Below are 23,366 nucleotides of genomic sequence, written 5' to 3'. Positions count from 1 at the left end.
AGATATAATCGAGACTGGTATCTGGGAAGATACCTGCCAGTGAATCCAGTCTGTAGGTGAATGGACTCTAAAGATTGCACAATATTAGGAAGATGAGATTAAAAGCCTGTGTTCTGAATACACCCAGAGAGGGACAATGAGCAGCTTCCATAAATGCTCTTCTGTCAAGATTGTATGAGGAGAGGAGGAGAGGCTATTAGGGAAATGTGTGGCATTAAGGGTGCTAGGGAAAGGGAAATCTTATTCTCTACTTAATCAATATCCTCCTTTATCCAGTTCATTAATGTCTGACTCACTGGCACACCAAATCTATTTCCACTTTGGCCTTCCCTCCTCCTCTTCAGTTGCCCTGAAAGTCCACCTACTTCCACTAGACACAGACTAAACTGTTCTTATGTCCTAAATGAATATTGGCTACTTTGAAATTCTCCCCACAAATACGGACAGCCACTTAATTACAGCTATTGTACTCAGTGTAACTGGCAATGACAAACAGTCTAAACGGACCAGTTTAGAATCTCTATGTTGTCATGCTAATCTTATTTACTTATTTCCTTGAGGTCGTGCTGCTGCTGCTAAGTCGCTTCAGTCGTGTCCAACTCTGTGCAACCCCACAGACGGCAGCCCACCAGGCTCTACTGTCCCTGGGATTCTCCAGGCAAGAACACTGGAGTGGGTTGCCATTTCCTTCTCCAATGCATGAAAGTGAAAAGTGAAAGTGAAAAGTGAAAGTGAAGTTGCTCAGTCGTGTCCGACTCTTAGTGACCCAATGGACTGCAGCCTACCAGGCTCCTCCACCCATGGGATTTTCCAGGCAAGAGTACTGGAGTGGGTTGCCATTGCCTTCTGCATGAGGTCACGTGTCCACCTGAATTGTAAACCTTTAAAAGATAAAAGGATAGCACCAGGTACAAATAGGTACTTAATGTTTTCCTATAAATGTATGAACACAAACATTTTTTAAAGAAAGAAAATGTGCCAGGGTAATCACTGGTGTGGGGTAGGTAGCTCTAGAAATAAATTTTTAAAGCCAAGCCACTTTGGTTAACATCTCAAGCAGTTTTTGACCATGTCGCAGATTACTACCACGCCTGTGATCACTGAAGTAGGAAAAGTCGAAGGTCAGCGGCAAAAAAGCAAATGGTAACAAAGAAAATACAATGATGCCACTGAAAAGAACCCTTCATATATTTTCATAACTCATGAAAAAATTAATCCCAAAGCAAAAACAAATGCTTCTATTAAAAGTTATTTTGAAACCAACAAGGAAAAGGGGGAAATAAAAACCTTTTTCCTTTTCCATCAGCTCTTTCTCATTCAATGCTGCTCGATCTTTCTCCGATTCTTACAGTAAAACACTCTTATCATGAGTGAGGACAGTCTGTTAAGACTTTTTAACTTAAAAGTGTAAATGCCCAATCATAGCATTCATGTCTTCATAATTACTTCTGACAAACTTTAAAAGGCAGCACTAGTGAGCACACTGACATAAATATGCAAAATGTGAGTCCTTCTGATATTCAAAAGATAGATCAAATTCAAACAGCTTAGAAAACTTTTGTCAAAATGAGATAAAATGGCAACTTAATCAAGAAACTTGAAGAATACTTCAACTCTAGAAGAGCATGAAATTCCTAAATGCTCTTCTTGCCAGAGTTTCTACTGTTTTCCCAAAATACAAACAAAAACTTATGATAGAAACTCTAGTTTCCTGACTGAAGTTCTCTTTGTTGGCAACAGAAAACAAGCCTTCAAATACAACTATATACTTTGCTTTAATTTAAAAAGTAAATAAGCCCTTTTGAGAGTAAAGCACATTTCAGAACCTTTCACTTGGTACAGTAAAAAGAAAGCTATTGGGATTCATAGGTCAGAGGGCTGGAGAAGCGGAGCTGCATGCAAAGGATCATGAAAAGCATTTAGGTTCTTTATCTCCCAACCAGCCGAGTATCACCAAAGCTGCCTCAGCACAAGGATGAGTTTTCATCATACTTCCTAAAGCTCCAATTCTTCATTTTAGAAATTATGCACCATGTCAATTACCACTGTGGGTTAACAGTCTCAATTGAAGCTGTATCCCTCACTTGGCCTTCTATTCTACAAAATGCACAAAACACAGGATTTCAGATAGAAGACCGTCCTATCTCTAAAAAATTTACCTAAATCTACCAGTTCCTAAGTTTTAACAGCAAGGCCCTGGCATCTGTAACTGGCAACTTCCACACTGAGTAAGTAAGTCATCATGAAACATAAGAATACGGAGTTAAAGTAGGCTGTGGGCATGTGGAAATCTTAATAACATCTGAAAAGAAAAAATATTAATTCTATAGTATGCTTTTTTTAATTTGGCTGCGTCGCGTCTTGGAGTGGCACGCGGGTATAGTACGCTTTTCAACCGCCAAACTCTTTAGAGTTGACATCTATCTGATGTGCTGAATCCTGTGTAAAAGTCTTACCTGTTTGGCTTTCAAGTTCTTCCCAGCAGAATTCTCACTTGCACTTCCGTCCATCCCTCTCAGAACACTGATGAAGTCCTTCTTGGAAACCGAGGATATCAGCTTAGCTCGTTTTCTAATAGAGCCTCCAGCTTCTTTAACCTTTTCATCTACATTCTTCTGATGCTTTTGAACGGCATTAAATAACTGCACCACACCCCTATGGAACACAAATGACCAGGATAATGTCATTAAATAACAATTACACTAGAACACAAACTCTTGAGGACAAGCGCAATCTATTTTCACTGCTCAGAAAAGAGGCAATCATCTAATATGCGCTCAAGTGAAAAGCACGGAATAAATCTGAAAAGTGAACGTACATTTCAATGAAACTGAATATAAGTATCTGACTAGAGAATAAATACATGTGAGTTGATCTGTGGTTTTTCTCAGCTTCAATCTTTGTAAATCAACTTCTGAACTGATACTTCTCAAAATCTAATCACATAATGGCTGAAGACTTTACGTGTCAATGGGATAAGCACAGGCTTTACAGTTAGCTATCTGATTATCTGAGGCTAGAAAGATCTCCTGGATCTTGATTTTACCTGTAAATGGCAAAAATAATACTCAAGAAGCTTAGAAAGTATTCAGCTACCTTATCTGCAGGTCTTATGATATAAAACTAATTTTTTTTAAAGTTTATTTGGAGTACTTTGTTCTGAAGTTAAACTCATTGAAATTCTGAACATTAAGACTTGTAGTGTCCATTATAGTAGTCACAGGCTACAGGTAACAGGTGAACACATGACATACGGCCAGAACAATGTTGCAGTGTGCTCCAAGTTTAAACTGCACACTAGATTTTAAAGATAGTTAGCATGAGAAAAAAAAAATTTAATTTCATTAATACTTGTTTTGTATTTATTACATGTTGAAATAATTTGAATATATTGAGTTAAAATTTATCATTGACTTTCATTTCATTTTTTCTTTTATCAAGGAGGCGCTCAGAAAATTTTAAGTTGCACATGTGGCTCACACTGGATTTCTAGTCGATTTCTACTGGCCAGCACTGCTTTATGCCATCGACACCCCTTCCAGCTCTAAACTCCTCTCATCTCTTCATGTTCCTGCTATAATCATCATCAGTGCAGGCAATCCGCCACAGGTGCTGAGCATCCCTGCACGTTCTTGCTGGGTTCTGAAGAGCACAACGCCTGCTCTTTACCAGCCCGTTTCTCAGGGTTGTGTCTGCGGTGTGCAACCTTGAGAGATGAGGTAATGTCTCCCCCCAGACAAAGAGCAGGCTTGTTACCGTTCCCCATAAAAGCAACGGATCCCCAGATACAGAGTTCCTCTCCTGTAACACAAACCACCGCACGCACAGGCATCTGTCGAGGGCACCTGTGCCGCCCCCAGGGACACAGGGAACCGGTGGGAATGTGAAGCTCTGGCTACGGCTTCAGCTGTGAGTAACAGTCCTTTGTCTCTGACCTACAAGTCCTCTGCCAGAATCCAAGAAACCTTACCAACCTAGCTTATTTGTTTATAAGATGGGTAAAATTCCATACGCTTCACAGCAGGGCTGGGACCACGGTGCCGAGAGGGAGATGCCCAGGGTATAAAATATAAGGGGCACTTACTCTCTGGCACCAATCCTGTACTCTTCTCAGCTCTGCGTGGGTATTAATTCATTTAATTCTCAGAGAAATCCTATAGCATAGGTATAACGTTCTCACTTGTTTCCACGGATAAATAAACTGAGACAGAAGGAAATTAAGTAACTGCCCAGGGACACCCAGCTAGTAAGTCAGTGCTGGGATCAGTTAGCAGTCTTGCTCTGCTCTCACTCCCTCACCCATCCGGCCTCACTGGCTCACCATCCAATACCCAGATGGATTGCTGTAGGCAGCTAGGAAGTTAAAAGGGATTTCACTGAATGTAACTGTTGTATGCTTTAAATGGTAATCCAACTGCTACCTCCTTCATGGACCCGTCCTCAACTCCATACACAGTCTCCCATCAGATGTTCCCAACACACAGGACACACCTTTACTCCCAAAGAGACCAGAAACCCGCCCCCCCACCCCCAGATAAGTGGGCAAGGACCATGCAGCAGCCTCCAGATTCTATTCATCTCTGGGCACAGATGGCCATCAACTAAATGTTGGTGTCACTATTAAAAAAAAAAATGCTGAGTGAAAGGACAGCATGAAGCTGCGATAATGTGTAATCTGTTAGTCATAAGTATAGTGCAAGATAACAAAAACAATCGCCTCATGCCATAAATTTAGATAAGCATCCTAAGAGAAACGCAGGTAGAGGTCTGATGATAATGTTCTCGTGACCATAAAACACAAGATGATCCAAAACAGGTTCACACCAAATACACACTTAGCCCATTAGACTCTTGCCTCATGAGGCCGCCAAAATCTGTGGCTGAATCCAGTATTAGGTAGGCAGGCTGAGATATAAATCACTTGGCTCTGATCAGGCAGAGCTTAAGAACCAAACCTCATCAGAAATGGATCACTACAAAGCTTCAGTGCACTTAGCTTTTACAGGGCAAGAACACTGTCTTACCTCGTAGCAATTCTCTGAAGATTTCTCTCCGTTTCTTTGTCTTTGACAACATCTGGCTTTACTCTGCACATCATTTCCCATTCCCGCTTCTTATCAAGCTGTGTTATAAATAGTGTTATGTGAGAGAATATTAGGCATTTTTGAAAGTGCAGCACACTTTGATATGATACTCTGTGAAAGGACAAAGGTAATAAATCATTCGAGCTTTAGTTTGTCACAGGGCCTTTCAGAAACCCACCCTTTCAGGGGTCAGGCTCCGGGAGCCTGCGGTTAGCACTCAGCATGTCATGTGAGAGGCACCAAGTGAGCAGCCGGCAGGCTCTCCGACAGCAGGGGCCTGGAGCACCGCCAGTGTGCGGGGCCAGGAGGGCCAGGCTGGGGGTGAGGGAGCCCCGTGCCCAGCCTGCCATTGCCAGAAGCCTCACAGGGCAGCATTAGCAAGACGCCAAACCACCCTCTTCCGTAACCAGGAGTTTAAGCACCGCTTCTCTTTATTTTTAGAACCTGACTTCCCCAGTGGCCAGAATTATTACTAGCGCTATAATAGATAGAGCCTATTTAAACAATGACTGTTCCTCTTTCCTCTTATGGCACATCTGACCGCTGTCCTTGCCATACATGGCTTATCAGTCACAAACTAGAGCAAGCTAACTCTCTAAGATAATGCAGATACAGAAACAGATTAGGAAATAAGAATATCCCACAGACAACATCATCTCACTCAAAACTGTTCTCAGGGGGTTTCCTGATCTCAGGTCCTTGATTTGGCACACTTGCTTCTCCAGGTCCCCTGCTCAGGTCAATGTATCACCAAACATCAAATAAACTGAATATGATGAACTAATTATCAAGAAGCTGGTAATAAACATCAAAATCAGGAAGAACCAGTGGGAAAAGTCTCCTTTTATCTTTTCCTTTTCTTCATTCATCTGATCTCTCACTTTGTATTAACGAAAACATCTGTTCACGGTAAAATCAAATCTTTGCTCTTGCTATACTCTGAAGCCTTTTTAAAGAACAGATTCTTCCCCAAATCGGATATTTTAACTATAATGAAATTCATTGTCAGATTACACCAGAAATAAAAAATCTTACTTTTAAGTTTAAAACAGTCAATCCTTAATTATCTTTTGTACCGAGGGGATAATAGGCATGCATGATCCCTAGGTATTTTTTAACTCTGAAATGTATTTCTTTACCTATAATTAGAAATAGGTAGCCAATATTCTGGAAACCAATAATACTTAACATTAAGAAACAAACACAATTTACACAGACTCTACCCAGAAATAATATACTCGAGCATCTGTGGCTGCTGTGTCGTGTTGCTGGTATCAACACACGTGCTTTCATGCATTATGTGGACAGCATCAGCTCCAGCACTCAAAGCTTTGGTCTAGAGCAGAGTTAGGAATTTCTTTCTGTTGGCTTTACAATGCTGTTCTCTTACTGGAACACTGGGACTAGGGGTAATTAAGGATTCTGATATTTTTAAAGCCTCCTCTAGCTTTTGCCAGATTAAAAAAAAGAAAAACCAAGGTTCAAATTTTAAGTTGAAAAGCTATCAGTAAGACTCAGAGACAAAGCTGATCTTAAATAAAGTACAATGAGAATATTGAATTAGTAATAGAGTATGTTCTGTTTCAAAGGGCAGTACTTGAAAAGTTCCATCTTTATACAGCCTCCAACAGAGGGCACCCAGTATTAGGAACAAAGAAAACATTCATCTTGAAACAAGATAAGCGGATGGTGAACTTAAAAGCAAACAAATGCCACCTGAAACTTAAGTTTTCTCTCCTTTTTACGTATAAAGTATGTCTTTGAAATGAGTACTCTTATATTGTCAGTATGACTGTAGAAAGTTATTTTTCTTTCATTAAAAAATAGTATCTATTTCAGCAGCCAAATAGTTTAGACATAGTATTCAAATAGTTTAGACATATTATTGTCCTACTGTTCATTTATTTCTGTTTATCTTTGTAATACACAACAGCAAACTTAAAAGTCCAACTTCTGGCCTTTCATTAGCAGACAGCACCAGTCTAGCTTCTTCCATCAGTGGTTTAACAAAAGATATAATGAACTCTATCCATCAGTAAAATAGTTTGTTTTCAGAACTGCAACCAACCCTGTCAATGACATCATCACAGATTTATATCATAAAATAGATTTTAAGCTAAAAGTAACTAACATGATTCTATTAGTTCAGAGTTAACTTTATTAATAAAGTCAGCATCTGAACAGGTAAGTTGAATAAGATATTCAAACCCAGGAGTCACTGGCACAGGTATAAGTACTTGACTTTTAAAAGGACACATTTCCTTGGAGTTCACATTTTTATTATTTTGTTTAGACGAATAAAAAACATGCTCAAGAGAACGATTCAGACTAGGTTTCTGAACGCAACCTTGGTTATCCACTCACAGATAAAACACAAGTTAGGAACTGGAATGCTAACTGGACAAACACTGAAAGGAGCAATCTGGTAGCAATGAGAACTAGCCTTGACACCCAATGTACATAACAACTGGTAGGACACACCTGTTTTCTTTTCTCTAGTCTCTCTTGTTTCAACTTTTCCTTTTCCTTTTCCAGCTCTTTGTTTCTGGCCAGGATGCTGGGCTTGCTTTCAGGAATCTTCTTGTTCAGGACTCTGGCCATGGCATCTGCCCAGCCCGCATTAGTCCCCACACTGGCCTCTGCAGCACTGGCATTGTCATCCTCGCGGGGTTCAGCTTCACCTTCGCTGTCAGCTTCTCCTGCTTCATCACCAGAGGAAAAGTGATCTTTTTCCAAGGCACAGCTTCCTAGAGAACCTAACAGGAGAAACAAACTAAACTTTAATACTGGAGGCAGAGTTTGGCAAGGCCGTGGTGAGACCCCCCAGGGGCCTTCCTAAGGCTAATGGCTCTCCATCTGTCTCCATTCTTATTTCCCTAAGTCCCACAGCTGCCGTGATAGTGGAGAATGGCAGGACCCTCCATCCTACCGTCACCCACCCGCAAAGACCTGGCCCGGCCATGTGGACAGGGGAGGGCGCCACAGCATCAGCACCCAGGACCCAGGGAGTGGAAGTCAATCCATCAGCCTCAGGGCATCCTGTGGTCAACGGTGACAGATGCTGCCATGGGGCTGCTGCAGGGTGTGCTCAAACCCACAGGCTTTTAATTGTGTTATTACACTACTTGAAGAGACTAACAAATATTATTTTAAAAACAAGTAACAACAAAACACTTTAACCTGTCAAGAAAATGGAATAGTATTCCACAGCACATAGAAGTCACAGTAAGTTCTCTGAGGGCTTTGGCCCAGATGTTTAAAATCCTGAATCCTGGTACGGAAAAATCTAAACACTTGTTTCCTTTTATAGAATCTGCCTATAACATTAATAAACTGGGTTTATTAATGGGTTGCAACATTTTTGAAAAAATAATCTAATGAAGTGATATGTGCCCAAAATTTGACTGCACTGCTGGATGGCCGAAAGTTTTGAGTGAAGGATCCAAATTTGTACACTGTGGAGTTGTACCATGCAGAACCACTCAGAACCACCTAAAGAAGCATACACATGAAACTATGTAATCTGTAAGATTCAAACGGCTGAGATCAGAGGAGTGGCCAGAACACGATCCAGTTGGTGGCCTCGCTTGAAAACCAACTTGCTGGGAACCCCTGGGTACTTTAAGTTTTGCAGTCTGTCTCAAATTCTGAATCTCACTGTAGTTTAGCAACAAGAACACAAGTGCCAGTGAAATCTGTGTGCAACTATATGATCCCAAGCCTTCTGAAGAGCTTCTGCTTTGCTCTTCAAAAACCTGTGGAACTAAATTAGGAAGTACTTCAAAAGTAGTTTTATATTAGCTCATGGCTACGATCAAAGAGAATGGAACTGACCGTACAGTCAGCTCTTCCACTCTGAGTGATCCTCCCTAACCTCTTGACTTGAAGTCATGAATTAAGACAGAACTGCTGAAAAGACTTGACTTAGCTAGTCATCACTACACTTGCTTTTTGGTATTACATTTGCCTAATATCTTTGCTTCTTTGATTGCTGAGAACTCATGAAACAAAAGGGAGGAAAACTAAGTATTTAATACATTTCAAAAACAAATATTTGCAGCATATTAGAAAATGGCAAATGAAAATATATAAAACAAATCATAAACTGATTTCATAAACTACATATATAAAACGAGTCTCAAGCATAGGAGTAAGAATGAAGTATCTTCAAAAGGTAACAGAACAATACATAAAATTAAACAGAGCAAAATAATACTTTAAAAAGGCATGATCTTACATAAACTATGTTAATGGTATCAAAAAATTAAAGGAAATGATAAAGAAGCAGGAATCATTAATAATTCTACTGTCCTAATGTATTGCGTATTTAATAAAAAAAAAATTTTGAAAGAGAACTTAATTTGACACATAATTTGAAGCCTCCACTGTATCCTGTATGCCTGGCAAATTTAAATCTGAGAACGTGACAAGGATGTGACATGCAGATTTAGGTGATATAAAAACGCTCACTGCCTGCAATATAAGAGTAAGTATACAAATTTTGCCAAACAAAAGCTGAAAGCACTACCATTCAATAAAAATCTGTGTGTCTACTATATACCAGATTCCAGAGCCCAGAAGCATCTCCTAGGACCAGCGTCCCCTGGAAAGTACATTGAGAAACAGAGTCTGGAGAATGTAGTTAAGTGAAAAACATGTATGTTAATACAGACTATGTTTATTCCTCAGAGCCAGCAGCACTGGAGAGGTACTAACAACAAAATAAACAATTCTTTGAAAAGTACTTCTTCTAGGTACACAGTCATCTAAATGTAAAGAGGCACAGTGGTTTGTGTCAATGAAGAACCTCTGAGTGATCAGAAGCAGAGGTCTTTACTAGTTCCTGGTAAAAAATGTCAAAACGGCAACACTGACACCTAGTGTTGTGTCCTAATGAAGTCACACACAAACTGCAGTGAATTTCACACAGTCACCTACACAGGCAGCCCAAGACTTTCTGGTTGTATAAGCCACTGCAGTTCTCCATTTCTAAACCTGGGCTATTTTTCTTTGGTGTGTTTCTTAGCCAGCTTGACTACAACAACATGCATGCTACGGACACAATAAATTCAGAAAGTTTTATAACACCATTTCATACAACCTGCACTTACTCCAATTAAAAAAAAATAATTCCAGAAGAATTTGCTGCAGTCATGGCTTTTTATTATATTTTTAAGAGGCCCTAACTCAGAAGTTTTCAGTCATGCATTCATGACCAATGGGAATGATGGCATTTTCTAGAAATAAATTTAAATACGTCAATGTTATGAGGTCAGCTAGCATATTACAAAACAAAGTTTTCTTCTGGAATACCAAAGCGAATCACTACACAAGTCAGAAAATAGAACTGGCCCTTAAAATTTTACTGTGGCCAATGAAGAAGAGATTTTTTTGAATTTACCACAAACTGATATCCAACAGAAGTGGGTGTAACCCAGGGATCTAAGGGCCCCAGATAAGCAAAAAACTCCTTTGAAGTTCTCTGTGTTATTTTAAACATTAACTCTAATTTTGCATTCTATTTTAAAAACCTGGAAATTAAGGAAGAGCGACAAAGAATGCTTACTGGAAGTAATAACTAATGGTTCCAACAGAACTTTCTGCGTTTATGGAAATGTTCTCTTATCAGAGCTGCCCACCAACCACAAGAGCCTAGTGGGTCCTTCCCATGTGGCTAGTACAATGAAGTCACTGAATTTTTTTTTAACTTGATGAAGTTTTAATTCCTTCAGCATGACTAGTGGCCACCACATTGGGGAGGGCAAAGTTAGACTTCTGAGGTAACCAGGTAGGCAGAGGCCTCTCTCCATCTCTTGCTGCACTTTCCCCAAACTTCCACCAGCCTTTCAAACTTGCCATCTGTCCCTCATCCCAGATACGTGAGCTGCTGGCAGAAAAGTGAGTTATTTTCCTTACCCTCTGGGACTGGGATAAAGTTTTTTTAAAAACTCACAGTCCTTCAATATGAATGAAGACGAAGGAAGGAGAAAATGAAAAATCTAGATTTTCCCCTTGAAGAAGTAAAATATTTAGTAGGATACATAAATCAGTTAACACCAATAGAAAATTTTGGTTTAAAATTTGTAAGCGTTCTTCTAATAGAAAAACAACGAAGAAAAAGGTTTAGGGGTTTCTTTTACAAAGATGATTTCAAGTTATTTCTTAAAGGTAAAGAGCGAGCCTGAATGACAAGAGAAGGAAAAAGCCAAAGAAGTAAGATTCTACAATGAGGCCAACCGAAAGAGGCACGGGCAAGATCACTGAATCGAGAACCGAAACGTTCTAGATTTGAGTCAATGCCCTGAATTAAAATTAAAATTACTACTGTAATCATCACTACAACAGTCCAGGCAGAAGAAACCAGCATGCGCAAAATGCATGGGGATGTTGAAGAAGGGAAGTGAAGTGAAGTGGCTCAATCGTGTCCGACTCTTTGCGACCCCATGGACTGTAGCCTACCAGGCTCCTCTGTCCATGGGATTTTCCAGGCAAGGGTACTGGAGTGGATTGCCATTTCCTTCTCCAGGGGCTCTTCCCAACCCAGGGATCGAACCCAGGCCTCGCGCATTGTAGACAGATGCTTTACCGTCTGAGCCACCAGATATCTATAAAATATAAAGAAGTTCACATAGGCTGAAACTGGAGCTGTGGAGACTGAACAGTAAGAACTGGGTGTGAAAAGCTGGTTAGTTTATATAAATAAGCCGGTCTGATTTATCATCCAAGAAAAAAACATACATCAAGCCCCAGGTTCTGCACTATAGGTGTGTACTTCCAGTAAGCGGCCAAACTGCTACTGCTATTTTCACCTCCCACTTACCTCAGATCCCTCCTTTTAAGAAAGTTTCTCTACTGGATTAAGAAGGTTTGTCTTTTAAAATACAAGTATCATCTGGGAGCACTAAGGACACTGCTTAACCTTGATCTTCAGTTCAGTTCAGTCGCTCAGTCGTGTCCAACTATCTGAGACCCCATGAATCGCAGCGTGCCAGGCCTCCCTGTCCATCACCAACTCCCGGAGTTCACTCAAACTCATGTCCATCGAGTCAGTGATGCCATCCAGCCATCTCATCCTCTGTCGTCCCCTTCTCCTGCCCCCAAATACCTCCCAGCATCAGGGTCTTTTCCAATGAGTCAACTCTTCACATGAGGTGGCCAAAGTATTGGAGTTTCAGCTTTAGCATCAGTCCTTTCAATGAACAGCCAGGACTGATCTCCTTTAGGATGGACTGGTTGGATCTCCTTGCAGTCCAAGGGACTCTCAAGAGTCTTCTCCAACACCACAGTTCAAAAGCATCAATTCTACGGCACTCAGCTTTCTTACAGTCCAACTCTCACATCTATACATGACTACTGGAAAAACCACAGCCTTGACTTGACGGACCTTTGCTGGCAAAGTAATGTCTCTGCTTTTCAATATGCTATCTAGGTTGGTCCTAACTTTCCTTCCAAGGAGTAAGCATCTTTTAATTTCATGGCTGCAATCACCATCTGCAGTGATTTTGGAGCCCCCCAAAATAAAGTCTGACACTGTTTCCACTGTTTCCCCATCTATTTCACACCTTTAGAGTTTACTTTAAATCAAACAGAACTTATAAAAATTTGAGATCAGTTAGTAGTGATTAAAGAGTAAAGACATAGAACTCAGGCTGCCTGATTCAATCTTAACTCCAGACACAAACCTACGTGACTTTTCTGAAGGTTTTTACCTTTTCAACCTTAGTTTCCTCGTCTGTAAAAATGGCAATAAAACAGTACCTACTTCATTGGGTTTTATGATAATTAACTGTTTTCTTAAAAGAGTGCCTAGCCCATAAGAAATGTTTACATGTCAATTACACCCCTCCCCGCCCTGGTCCACCCCCATACCCTTCAAGACATACATAATATGGCTGCAGAGCAGACAGGAACAAAGAACAAACAACTTTGGTGGCTGGAATCTACAGGACATATGAGGTGCTGAATGGGAAGCTTTAGATGACCTGTTACAGCACAGGGGTTAAGCACTCAGAACATAAAATAAGCAGACGTGGAGCTATGCCCCATTTCCATTACTTCCTACTAGCATAATCTTGGGCAAGTTACTTAACCGCTCTGTGTCTCAGCTTCTGGGAAGCTGGGAACAAAAACAGTACCTACCTCACTAGGTTGTTATGATGATTAAATGAGATTAAAACAGGAAAAGCACTCAGCACAGCTCTGGCACACAGCAGGCAGTAAATAGATGACAATAATAAGACGACAGACAAGGAGACTAAGAACCTGGGAGCCAGAGCAGGGAGGCATCCCAAAAGTTCTAAAAAGGACTGACAAAAGACAGGGGAAGGGGGAATAAATCTTCCTTCCACTGTAATTCCACCCAGTCTTGGCTCTCCTGTAACCCATACGCCAGGGGTTCACGGTGAGCAAGACACCTTTGATTCTGTTTCAGAAGCGGTCGATTATCTCTGTCCTACAGCTTCCCAAGCACTCTAAAACAATGATGAATATTAACTAGCCAGCAAGTGTTTAGGGCTAGGTACTATTTAAAGTGCTTTTTATGCATTATCACTTAATCCTCACAACACTCTCTGAGACGCTATTATTATTCTACTTACAAGGAGAATGCTTCTGAAGCTTAGAAAAGTTTTAAAAATCTACAGAGTCACAAAGTGAACAAGGTGGGATGACAGGGTGTTGATTTCTAAGGCACTATACAAAGCTCTGAATCCAAGATTCAACTCAGACTAAGGTAACTGAACTAAGGCCGAGAGTAGCCACAATATACTGGGTTGGCCAAAAAGTTCATTTGGGTTTATCCTACCAAAAACCTGAACAAACTTTTTGGCCAACTCAACAGCTTACTAAAGCTTGAATTAAAGAGGAATTTCTCTCTAAGCCACAGCTAACCAAAATGGCCAGTGCTCACATCCCATTCTCATTTTGCCCGAAGTCACACAGAGCTCCCCAGTCCAGGTATTAAAACATCTGTTCTATCACGCCATGTGCTCTTTCCTGCCCTTTACTACTTAATTTAGAATATTCAAAATTGATACTTGAAAATTTTTTTAAAAAGCATTTACTTGTTAAAAAAAAAAAAGTTACTCAGGTTTCCATAAAAATAACCAAAAATAAAATGATAGTTTTACCACGGGACAAACTGTTGGATGTGATTACTATGTGCTATCTGGGCAAACCAGACAGAGCCTGGAAGTAGTCTGTTTCCTGAGCCTGTTCTATAAATTGCTAAACTACTGAAGTAGGCTATGATATACTTCATTTCTTAGGCATGTTCCTTTGCTATTTTAAGTAACTTAAACAATGCAGGAGGTTATAAGCTACAGTTGGATGAAAAGTTTATTTATCTGCTAGGTTATTACATCTTAAATACTGCCTTGTAGTTTATCAAAAAAGGAAGGGATTGCTCCTAGGACCTTCTAAACTGGATTGGTATCAAGTCTTGTTTTAGAAGTATAAGGCCGTTATTCAAATATGTGACCAGAATAATTCAGAAAAAACGAAATTAGCATTCCTCCCTGCTAGTTTATAGACATATGGGCACGTGCTCTGAAGGAGCAGTCAATCACTCGATGGCACTGGACCGAGGCTTTTTTCACATGGGTTGATTTACCGACTACAGAGTTTTTTTTTTTTTAATAAAGATTACAATCTTAAGCAAGTAGCCATTGCATATAAACCTCCAACAGTGCATAAATTCTGTAGGTCTGAGTAACTCAGTAACTCAGAGGTAGAGGTTATCATTGTTGTTTAGTCACTAAGTACGCTTTGCAAGCTCGTGAACTGTAGCCCACCGGGCTCCTATTCCATAGGACTTCCCAGGCAAGAATACTGGTACGGGTTGCCATTACTGCTCTTTATAATACTTGACATCATCACCACTGTTTTCATTTTTTCACCTGAACTGATCTACCGAATAGGAAGGCTGTGTTTTTTATTTAGACTACAAACGTAAGAGCCACGCACACACGGTATCTAAACCACCACCAAGGCATTAATTGAGTAACTCTGAGTAGTTCCAGGTTAACTAACGTAGGCATGTCATCCTCTCCTTTATATGCTTGGCATTTATGTATTACTTGAATGCTGACTAGAGCATCTTACCTTACACATATCTTTGATTTGGGATCATCCGCAATTTTACTACGACCAAAGTTCAAACCCTACTGAAGAGTATTACAATTTATCAAAACTTACAGTCTGAATCATTTTGCTATCATTCAAGTTTATATCACATATAACTTCTGCTAATCTGTAACCTCAGTGATATCCGGAACATGAGAAAAGAGTGTAAAAATCACATTAAGAGAAGTTTCCAATTTTATAATAAATGGATATCGAGTACTACGTCACATTATCAGGATTCATGACAAGTTCTGAAACACAGCTTTTACCAAAGCTTTAAGGTAACAACTAGGAGACTTCTGCAAAGTCTGACAAACAATATCCAAGAGTTTTACACTCACGAAAGCACAATTTTCTACCTTTCTTACACAACATGTCAAAAGAAACTAAAGCCAGAAGACAAAAAATAAAAGTGCAAACAACACATGGGGTATACTTGTGTGTAAGTAGCATTTCACTGAAGGAAGCTGCTTCCAAATGTTGATATAAGGCACATCCTTATCTATTTTTATAAACCAATTAAAATTCAAAGATAAGTCTCCGACTCAATTTCTTGATAAAATGAGCTGGTACACTTCAATAACAAGCCTGTAATGTGCACACTGATTCCTCATGTGTCTGAAGTCCACTTCAGTCGCCTGCCTTTATAGTCTCTCAGAATCCAGCCTCTGTGAATTTTTGATAACTTACTATAGTTCTGCCAAGGTCACACGTACACAAATATCTGAACTAGAAAAGCTATTTCCGGGGACTTTCCTGGTGGTCCAGTCGTTAAGAATCTGCTTTCCAATGCAGGGGACACAGGTTCGATCCCTCGCAGGGAGCTAAGATCCTGCATATTGTGGGGCAGCTAAACCCACTTGCTGCAATTAATACTCAAAGCAGCCAAATTAATAAACAAAAATAAATTTTAAAAAAAGAGAAAGCTGTTTTTATCACTTTTCCAGAAATATCTGATTTCACAAGAGGAAAAAAAAATCCATTTCTTTATATTAAATAGAAAATTCTGAGTTAAACCAAAGGAAAACATCTCCATCCAAAGGGCCTACATTACTGAATTTATTAAATAAAAGGCCTTTTATTATTTGTCTTTATTGAAGAGACACATTCTAAATCCTGAAAGAAAAGGCAGAGGGAGACAACTAAATAGAACTCTAGAGAAGCTGGTCAAGAGAAAGTGAAGGGAAAAAAAAGAGTAGCTAGTGGGCCAGCATAAGCATGGCGAGGAGGGAGGAGAGCAAACGCGTTCAAGAGATGAGGAGTTCAGACACCGTGTCACCAGCAAGCCAGGGGGGCAGCAAGATGTGTGCCCGGAGGAGTAAACAGCCGTCAGGCCACATGCAGATCACCAGTGCACAGTGACACGGGCCATCCTCCTTATTCACTGGATTCTGTTTTGAAGATGAAATCATGAATTCAGCCTGGCAAATATCAGGTGCATGCTATCCACAGAACAACGAGGCAGAGACAATCCATCATTGTCAAAATCACTATCACTAAATAGAACCACTATTAATGCCTAATTTTACCACGAAAACATGACTGAATGGCTAATTACGGAGTAAGAAGGACAGAATTAAGAGATAACATCTGGCATCTATGGATTGAACAGTTTTCCACTGAGAGGCTTTCTACTAAAATGGAACACAGTATCTCCAAGCCTCTGTCTCCTCATCTGGAAAACAGAGAGGCCATCAGCTCCCTTGTAGGGTTACCTGAGGAAATTCTAACCTCTTTTCTGGAGAAAGCTCCAGCTTATAAACATGACTGTTATCAAAGGCTGGAAGGCTTATTGGGTGGCCGAGAGATGGGACTAGCGGTTATGTTAGATCAGAAAAGATGTCACGATCATGACACCACATATTTATGAGTAGGCTGTTATCTAGTCGCTAAATAGTGCCTGACTCTTTGCGAACCTATGGACTGTAGCTCACCAGGCTCCTCTGTCCATGGGATTTCCCAAGTAAGAATACTGGAGTAGGTTGTCATTTTCTTCTCCAGGGGATCTTCACAACCCAGGGATCGAACCCACGTCTCCTGCACTGGCAGGTGGATTCTTTACCACTGTGACTCAAAGGTATGGTATTTATTTTATGGTTGCCATGTGCCAACCATTAAATTAAATGCTTTACATACATCAGCCCACTGAATCTTCACAACAATCTTGAGGAGACACTATTACCACATCCATCTTATGGATGAGGGAACTGAGGCAAGTTCCCTCCTAAGAAGCCCAAAGTCCCTCTGAAAGGCAGTACAAACATAGATGCCTCTCACACAACTGAGAAAAGAGTGATCATTTATTTCTGGAGATAATACACAGATTTTAGGAGAAAAGAAAGGAAAGGATGGGAGAAGAGAGGAAGGGAAGGAAGACTACAGTTATCAACAGCGGAAAGAGTGCTATAAAATCTGACCACAAAAACACCCCTTAGTGATCGAACCTTCAGTTCAGTTCAGTTCAGTCGCTCAGTCGTGTCTGACTCTTTGCAACCCCATGAACTGCAGCACGCCAGGCCTCCCTGTCCATTACCAATTCCCAGAGTTCACTCAAACTCACGTCCATCGAGTCGGTGATGCCATCCAGCCATCTTATCCTCTATTGTCCCCTTCTCCTCCTGCCCCCAATCCCTCCCAGCATCAGAGTCTTTCCCAATGAGTCAACTCTTCGCATGAGGTGGCCAAAGTACTGGAGTCTCAGCTTTAGCATCAGTCCTTCCAAAGAACACCCAGGGTTGATCTCCTTTAGAATGGACTGGTTGGATCTTCTTGCAGTCCAAGGGACTCTCAAGAGTCTTTTCCAACACCACAGTTCAAAAGCATCAATTCTTCGGTGCTCAGCTTTCTTCACAGTCCAACCCTCACATCCATACATGACCACTAGGAAAACCATAGCCTTGACTAGACGGACCTTTGTTGGCAAAGTAATGTCTCTGCTTTTTACTATGCTGTCTAGGTTGGTCATAATTTTCCTTCCAAGGAGTAAGCGTCTTTTAATTTCATGGCTGCAATCACCATCTGCAGTGATTTTGGAGCCTAAAAAAACAAAGTCTGACACTGTTTCCACTGTTTCCTCATCTATTTCCCATAAAGTGATGGAACCTTAGGGAGTGGAACAAAAACCTGTCTCAATACCATGGTGTGTTCATAACCAATTCTTGCTTAAGATTCTGTGGCCCTGCTCTTTTACTTTCCAGAAAGTTTTGTTTTGTTTGATCATTTCTGTCCTCCTGGTTCATCAACCGTTTTTCCGACCCCCGTTAGAGGTCAGAGAAAAAGCTACAGAGCAAGCTCCAATACTGGTTGTGTCCTCTATCAACCTATCAGCTTATGCACTGCGGGAGCAAGGTATAAACTCTCTACATCTCATTTTCTTACAAGTAAAATGAGGATAATATTAAAAATAACCCTGTCTTACAGGATTGTTATGAGAATTAAAGTGATACAGTACCTATTATTATGAGAATTAAAGTGATACAGTACCTAAACTATTATTATTACTACCTAATTCCTCTAACAGGAATATACCCAAAATTTATGGTGCTACAAATTTATTTGGAAGTTGGTTGTCTAGAAAATTGAATGCTTTCCTTCTGAAAAACATTTCAAGTGGGGACCTCCTCTCTGTCTTCACTGTACTTTTCTAGTGCAATCCCTAACAGAGCTTTGCAACTTTGCCTAACTGTTCTGGCACTCTTTGGCAGTCACCATACAGTTAGCAGTGATACTTACAAAGTGGCATTCTCTTGCTTAAAATGTCTCAAGAGCTCCATATTGCCTACTAATAGAGAATCCAATCTTCTTCATATGGCACACAGGGCCCTTTACAATCTGGCTTTACCCTGTTCCTAGTCTCAATAACACCTCTGAACAGCTAGAGCCACAGCCAACAATTCATTTCAACCTAACTAGCCATGTGTTTCAGGAGACTACATGCCACCGTGCGTGCTTTCCCTATGTCTGAGAAAACTGTGCTCTCCACCCCCAGACTGAGAAAACTAAGGCCCTGATGAAATGATTCCTTATTTATTTATTCAGCAAGAAAACTTACTTAGTACCGAAATATATAAGGGAGGCCCCATGAGAATAAAGATAAAGAAGACGTTCCAGCACTTGAAAGACTTGCATCCGTAAGGAGAAAGACACGTTAAAATAAAAATAATCATACAGCATGAGGTTTATGTATAAGACAGAGGAAGCAATGCTTTGACTGCGTTCTACAGGATATGGAATTCTCTGTCTCCATCCTTATTGTTAACTGGACCAGGATCATGAGAACTACCTTTGTAACCACCTCTTAATATATTAAGGACCAATCTCTGAGCAGGAGAAGGTCAGGGGTCCTCTGCGATCCCTTGTAACCCGAGAAGCCAGTGCCAAGAACGAGTAAAGAGTACCGCATGTACACACCACAGCTGAAAGCCTCAAAATACATTCCCTTCCTTTCGGTATAAACGTCTCTGGAAGACATCTTTATCAACCGCTTTTATTTATTCTACTTTAACCACCTACGGTGTCCTCACTCGTATCTCATCCCTAATTCCCCAACACACGCACGCAGCTACTGCACAAGAAAATTCAAGTGTACCAGCCGTCTTCCTCTCTCCGCTTTTCCCTCCTTGTTCCTTATGAGCCTCTCTCGGACTTTTCCTCCTTGCTCCCTAGGAGACCCAACTCACTCTTGTAATTTTAGATACCGCCCTTCCTTTCGCCCCTTGCTACTGTAAGCCTCTTTTTTTTTTTTTTTTTGCTGCTGCTATTAAGGAAAAAAAGCAACAGATTCATTTTAGTTAATTACAGTGACAATGAAAATGTCTAATAAAAGAACTTGGAAGCTTTAACACGCAACAGCGACCTTCCTTCCCCTGAACATCACTTTCTCAAACCTTCTCACACCGAGCCAAACTCGCCCCTTCGCCGTCCTGGGGAGATGAAACTGGGGCTGCCAGAGAGAAATTCTCTCGCACCTCTTGCTTCCCGCAAACTCTACCCGGCCTTTTCTCTGAGCAGCCAAAGCTCAGCCCAAGTAAGTTACCTTCATTATCGGAAGCGTCTTTGTCCTTATCTTCCAGCTCCGATGCTACAGACGGGACTACCATTTTCATCCTCTTCTTCTTCCTTAGTGAATTTTTCAGCTTTTTCCCCGTACTCACACGTGAGTCGCCAACGGCCGCGGCCATGATTCCTAACCGGAAGCGTCCCGTTACATTTGTGTCCGGCAGTAACACAGGGAACTTCGGCATCTAGTTCCGATGAAACAAGGTTACAGTAAAACAAAGTTCCGGTGAAACAAGATTCCGAGGTGGGGCCATCTAGTGGGAGTTCTCTGGCTGGAGCTTCAGAATGCGGGGGAAGAGGACTTGCTGGTTGTCTTCGCGAGCTACTGGCTCCAGTAAAAAATAATAATAGAAAAAAAAAAAATCAGTTAGTGTAAGTTCTCCGCTGAGTCTGCCAGCTCGCCCTGGTCCTGGCCCGCCGCCCCACTCTGACCCCAACCCGACCCAGACCGCTTTCATTTCCTCCCGGTGGCCGATTCCGTATCTGCCGCCTTATTTCTTGTTGATTTACGGGGTTCGACGAATGTCCCGAACGTGCCCACTAAATGCGTTAGAAGATAGGAAGGGAGGAAAATCGCATGGTGGGTTGATAATTAAGAGTATGAGAGTGTCCTCCCTTCTGCCCGGATCACCACCAGCAAAGATGCATAACACGCCAGATCTGTCTTAAAACGGATCAGATAAATCTCGCTGTGATTAACCCTTGAGTGGCTTCCAACTGCACACCGACAAGAATCTGGATTTTCCCCCCGGGGTCCTGGGTGTGAAGGACTCCAGCCCCATCCTCCTGCCTCGGACCTAGCTCCGCTCGGCCAGCTTGCGGCGCCCGCCCGCGCGGTGTAGACCGAGGCTGGAACAGCTCTGCCCTTGGCAAGATGCCCCTGCCTCCCTCCTGAGGCTGGCTTCTGCCTGAGCTCAGCCTTTGTCACCTGTTTTCCCAGCCCCGCTTTCCCTAAAACTGCTACCACAATCCGCCGCTATTCCTTTTCCCTGACTTGCGGCTCCTTCTCAGTAAGGACCATATTTCATTCACCATCCTACCCCAAGGCCAGCAACGGGACCTGGCCCAAGGTAGGAACTGGGACATACATTTCTAGAAGCGATAAATGAATGAATGACAAATACCATTCACAAAGTTAGTAAGTCGAAGGGATAGTGTAGCATATTCTTACATCGTGTTCCATAGGCCGGGCATAGTCTAAAGGCTTTCTGTAAGCTTAGCATTTTCTTGGAAGAGCATTTCTTGTTTTGTTAATACTCAAAATTTCCAAAGGGGGAGAGAGCACACTTTTTCTTTGGGTGCTGTATCTCTCTGCTTCTTTTAACTGCTATTACTATATTTTTTAAAGTTCTCTTCACTTACTAGCACAGTCCCTAGTTATTCCGATCCTCTGTGGAATCCACGGGATCTTCCCAACCCTGGGATTGAATCCAGGTCTCCTACATTGCAGGCGGATTCTTTACTGTCTGAGCCACCGGGCTGAAACTTATATTAAAATTTATAATCAAATTCCTGAGTGGTATCCATCTCCTGATTGGCCTTGACTGATGCAAAGTTAGAATGGATGTTGTGATGGAAATGTTATCAGTACCCAACTACTGTCCCTGCCAGACTACAGCACTGTTAAAAGTTCCACTAAAGCTTATTCGTTTTTGGAAGAGTGGGAGGTATTAAGAGGGCTTCCCAGGTGGCAGTGATAAACCATCTGCCTGCCAATGCAGGAGACGAAAGAGACTCCAGTTGGATCCTTGGGTCAGGAAGATTGCCTGGAGTAGGAAATGGAAACCCATTCCCGTGTTCTTGCCTGGGGAATCCCACAAACAGAGGATCCTGGTGGGAATACAGTTCATGGTGTTGCAAAAGAGTCCTCTCACAGGACTGACTAACATTTTCACACCCTGTTCATGGATCAGAAGATGCAACATTATTATCACTTCTTCCCATTCAGTGAAATTTCAATCAAAATTCCAACAGACTTTTTGTGGAAATTGACAAACTGATTATAAAACCCTTATGAAAATTCAAAAAACCTAGAACAAAAAAATAAATGCAAAAAGAACAAAGTTCGAGTTAGCATTATATAATTTCAAAGCATTATAAAACTACAGCTACCAATACAGTGTAGTATTACCATCAAGTAGACAAACAGATCAACAGAACAAAATAGAAAGTCAGAAAATAAATACATACACACACATATATATAGAAAATTGATTTTTGACAGAAGTGCAAAGTCAAATCAACAGAGAAAGGACAGTATTTCCAACTAGTGTTGTTGGAACAATTGGATATCCAGATGCGAAAGATGCACTTCAATCCATACCTTGCACAACACATAAAAAATTGTCTCAAAATGGAGTAGTAAACATACAACTATAAATTTTGAAAAAGAAACCAGAGGAGAAATCCATTGTGCCCTTGAGTTAGGCAAAGTCTTTGGTACAGCACCAAAAACATGATCCACAAGGGAACAAATTGAAAAATTAGACCTCAGCAAAGTTAAAAACCTGCTGTTTGAAAGACACTAGAGAATGAAAAGTCACATCAAAAGAAAGCAGGAGTAGCTGTATTAATTTCACACCAGCAGAATTCAAAGCAAGAAAAGTTATCAAGGACAAAAAAGGGTGTTATCACAAAAGGATAATTCTCTAAGAAGACATAACAACTGTTAAGTGTATTTACCTAACACCAATTGTCAGACTATGTAAGACAAAAGCCGTTAGAATTGCAAAGAGAAGTGGATGAATTCACCAATCATAGCTGGAGATGTCAACACACCTCCATCAGAAATGGAGAGATTCAGGGGGCAGATATTCAGGAAGAACACAGTTGAATTCAGAGCACCATCAACCAAAAGGATGTAATTGCTATATATGGACTCCGTCCAACAGTAGCATAATTCTTCTCAAGATCACATGGAACATTCACCATGATAGATCACACTGTCACTGTAGCCTGCCAGGCTCCTCTGCCCATAGGGATTCTCCAGGCAAGAATATGGAGTGGATTGCCGTGCCCTCCTCCAGGGGGTCTTTCCAACACAAGGATCGAACCCAGGTCTCCCACATTGCAGGCGGATTTTTCACTATCTGAGCCACCAGG

The 23,366-nt window shown here is 41.1% G+C and overlaps 1 protein-coding gene across 4 annotated transcripts in view; it reads right to left on the bottom strand.

Moving 5' to 3' along the window:
* The window catches only part of RRP15 (ribosomal RNA processing 15 homolog), a 53,028-nt gene extending 31,908 nt beyond the window's left edge, over positions 1–21,120 (bottom strand). Inside the window, exons 1-5 of one of the 4 annotated variants that reach the window (XM_069544617.1) lie at positions 20,990–21,120; positions 20,242–20,589; positions 7,566–7,840; positions 5,025–5,122; positions 2,457–2,655 (exon numbers count right to left, since the gene is read on the bottom strand). In XM_069544617.1, the coding sequence (XP_069400718.1) occupies positions 2,457–2,655; positions 5,025–5,122; positions 7,566–7,840; positions 20,242–20,449 (780 nt within the window). In that variant the 5' untranslated portion in view covers positions 20,450–20,589; positions 20,990–21,120. Of the gene's footprint in view, positions 1–2,456; positions 2,656–5,024; positions 5,123–7,565; positions 7,841–20,241 lie in introns of all 4 variants that reach the window. The other 3 variants (XM_069544620.1, XM_069544619.1, XM_069544616.1) reach the window with 3 other exon arrangements.
* Between the last annotated feature and the right edge of the window lie 2,246 nt (positions 21,121–23,366).

Source organism: Ovis canadensis, chromosome 12, assembly GCF_042477335.2.
Source record: "Ovis canadensis isolate MfBH-ARS-UI-01 breed Bighorn chromosome 12, ARS-UI_OviCan_v2, whole genome shotgun sequence".
NCBI lineage: Eukaryota > Metazoa > Chordata > Mammalia > Artiodactyla > Bovidae > Ovis > Ovis canadensis.
Note: the sequence above shows the minus strand (reverse complement) of the source record. Positions and strands in the feature narration are given on the sequence as shown.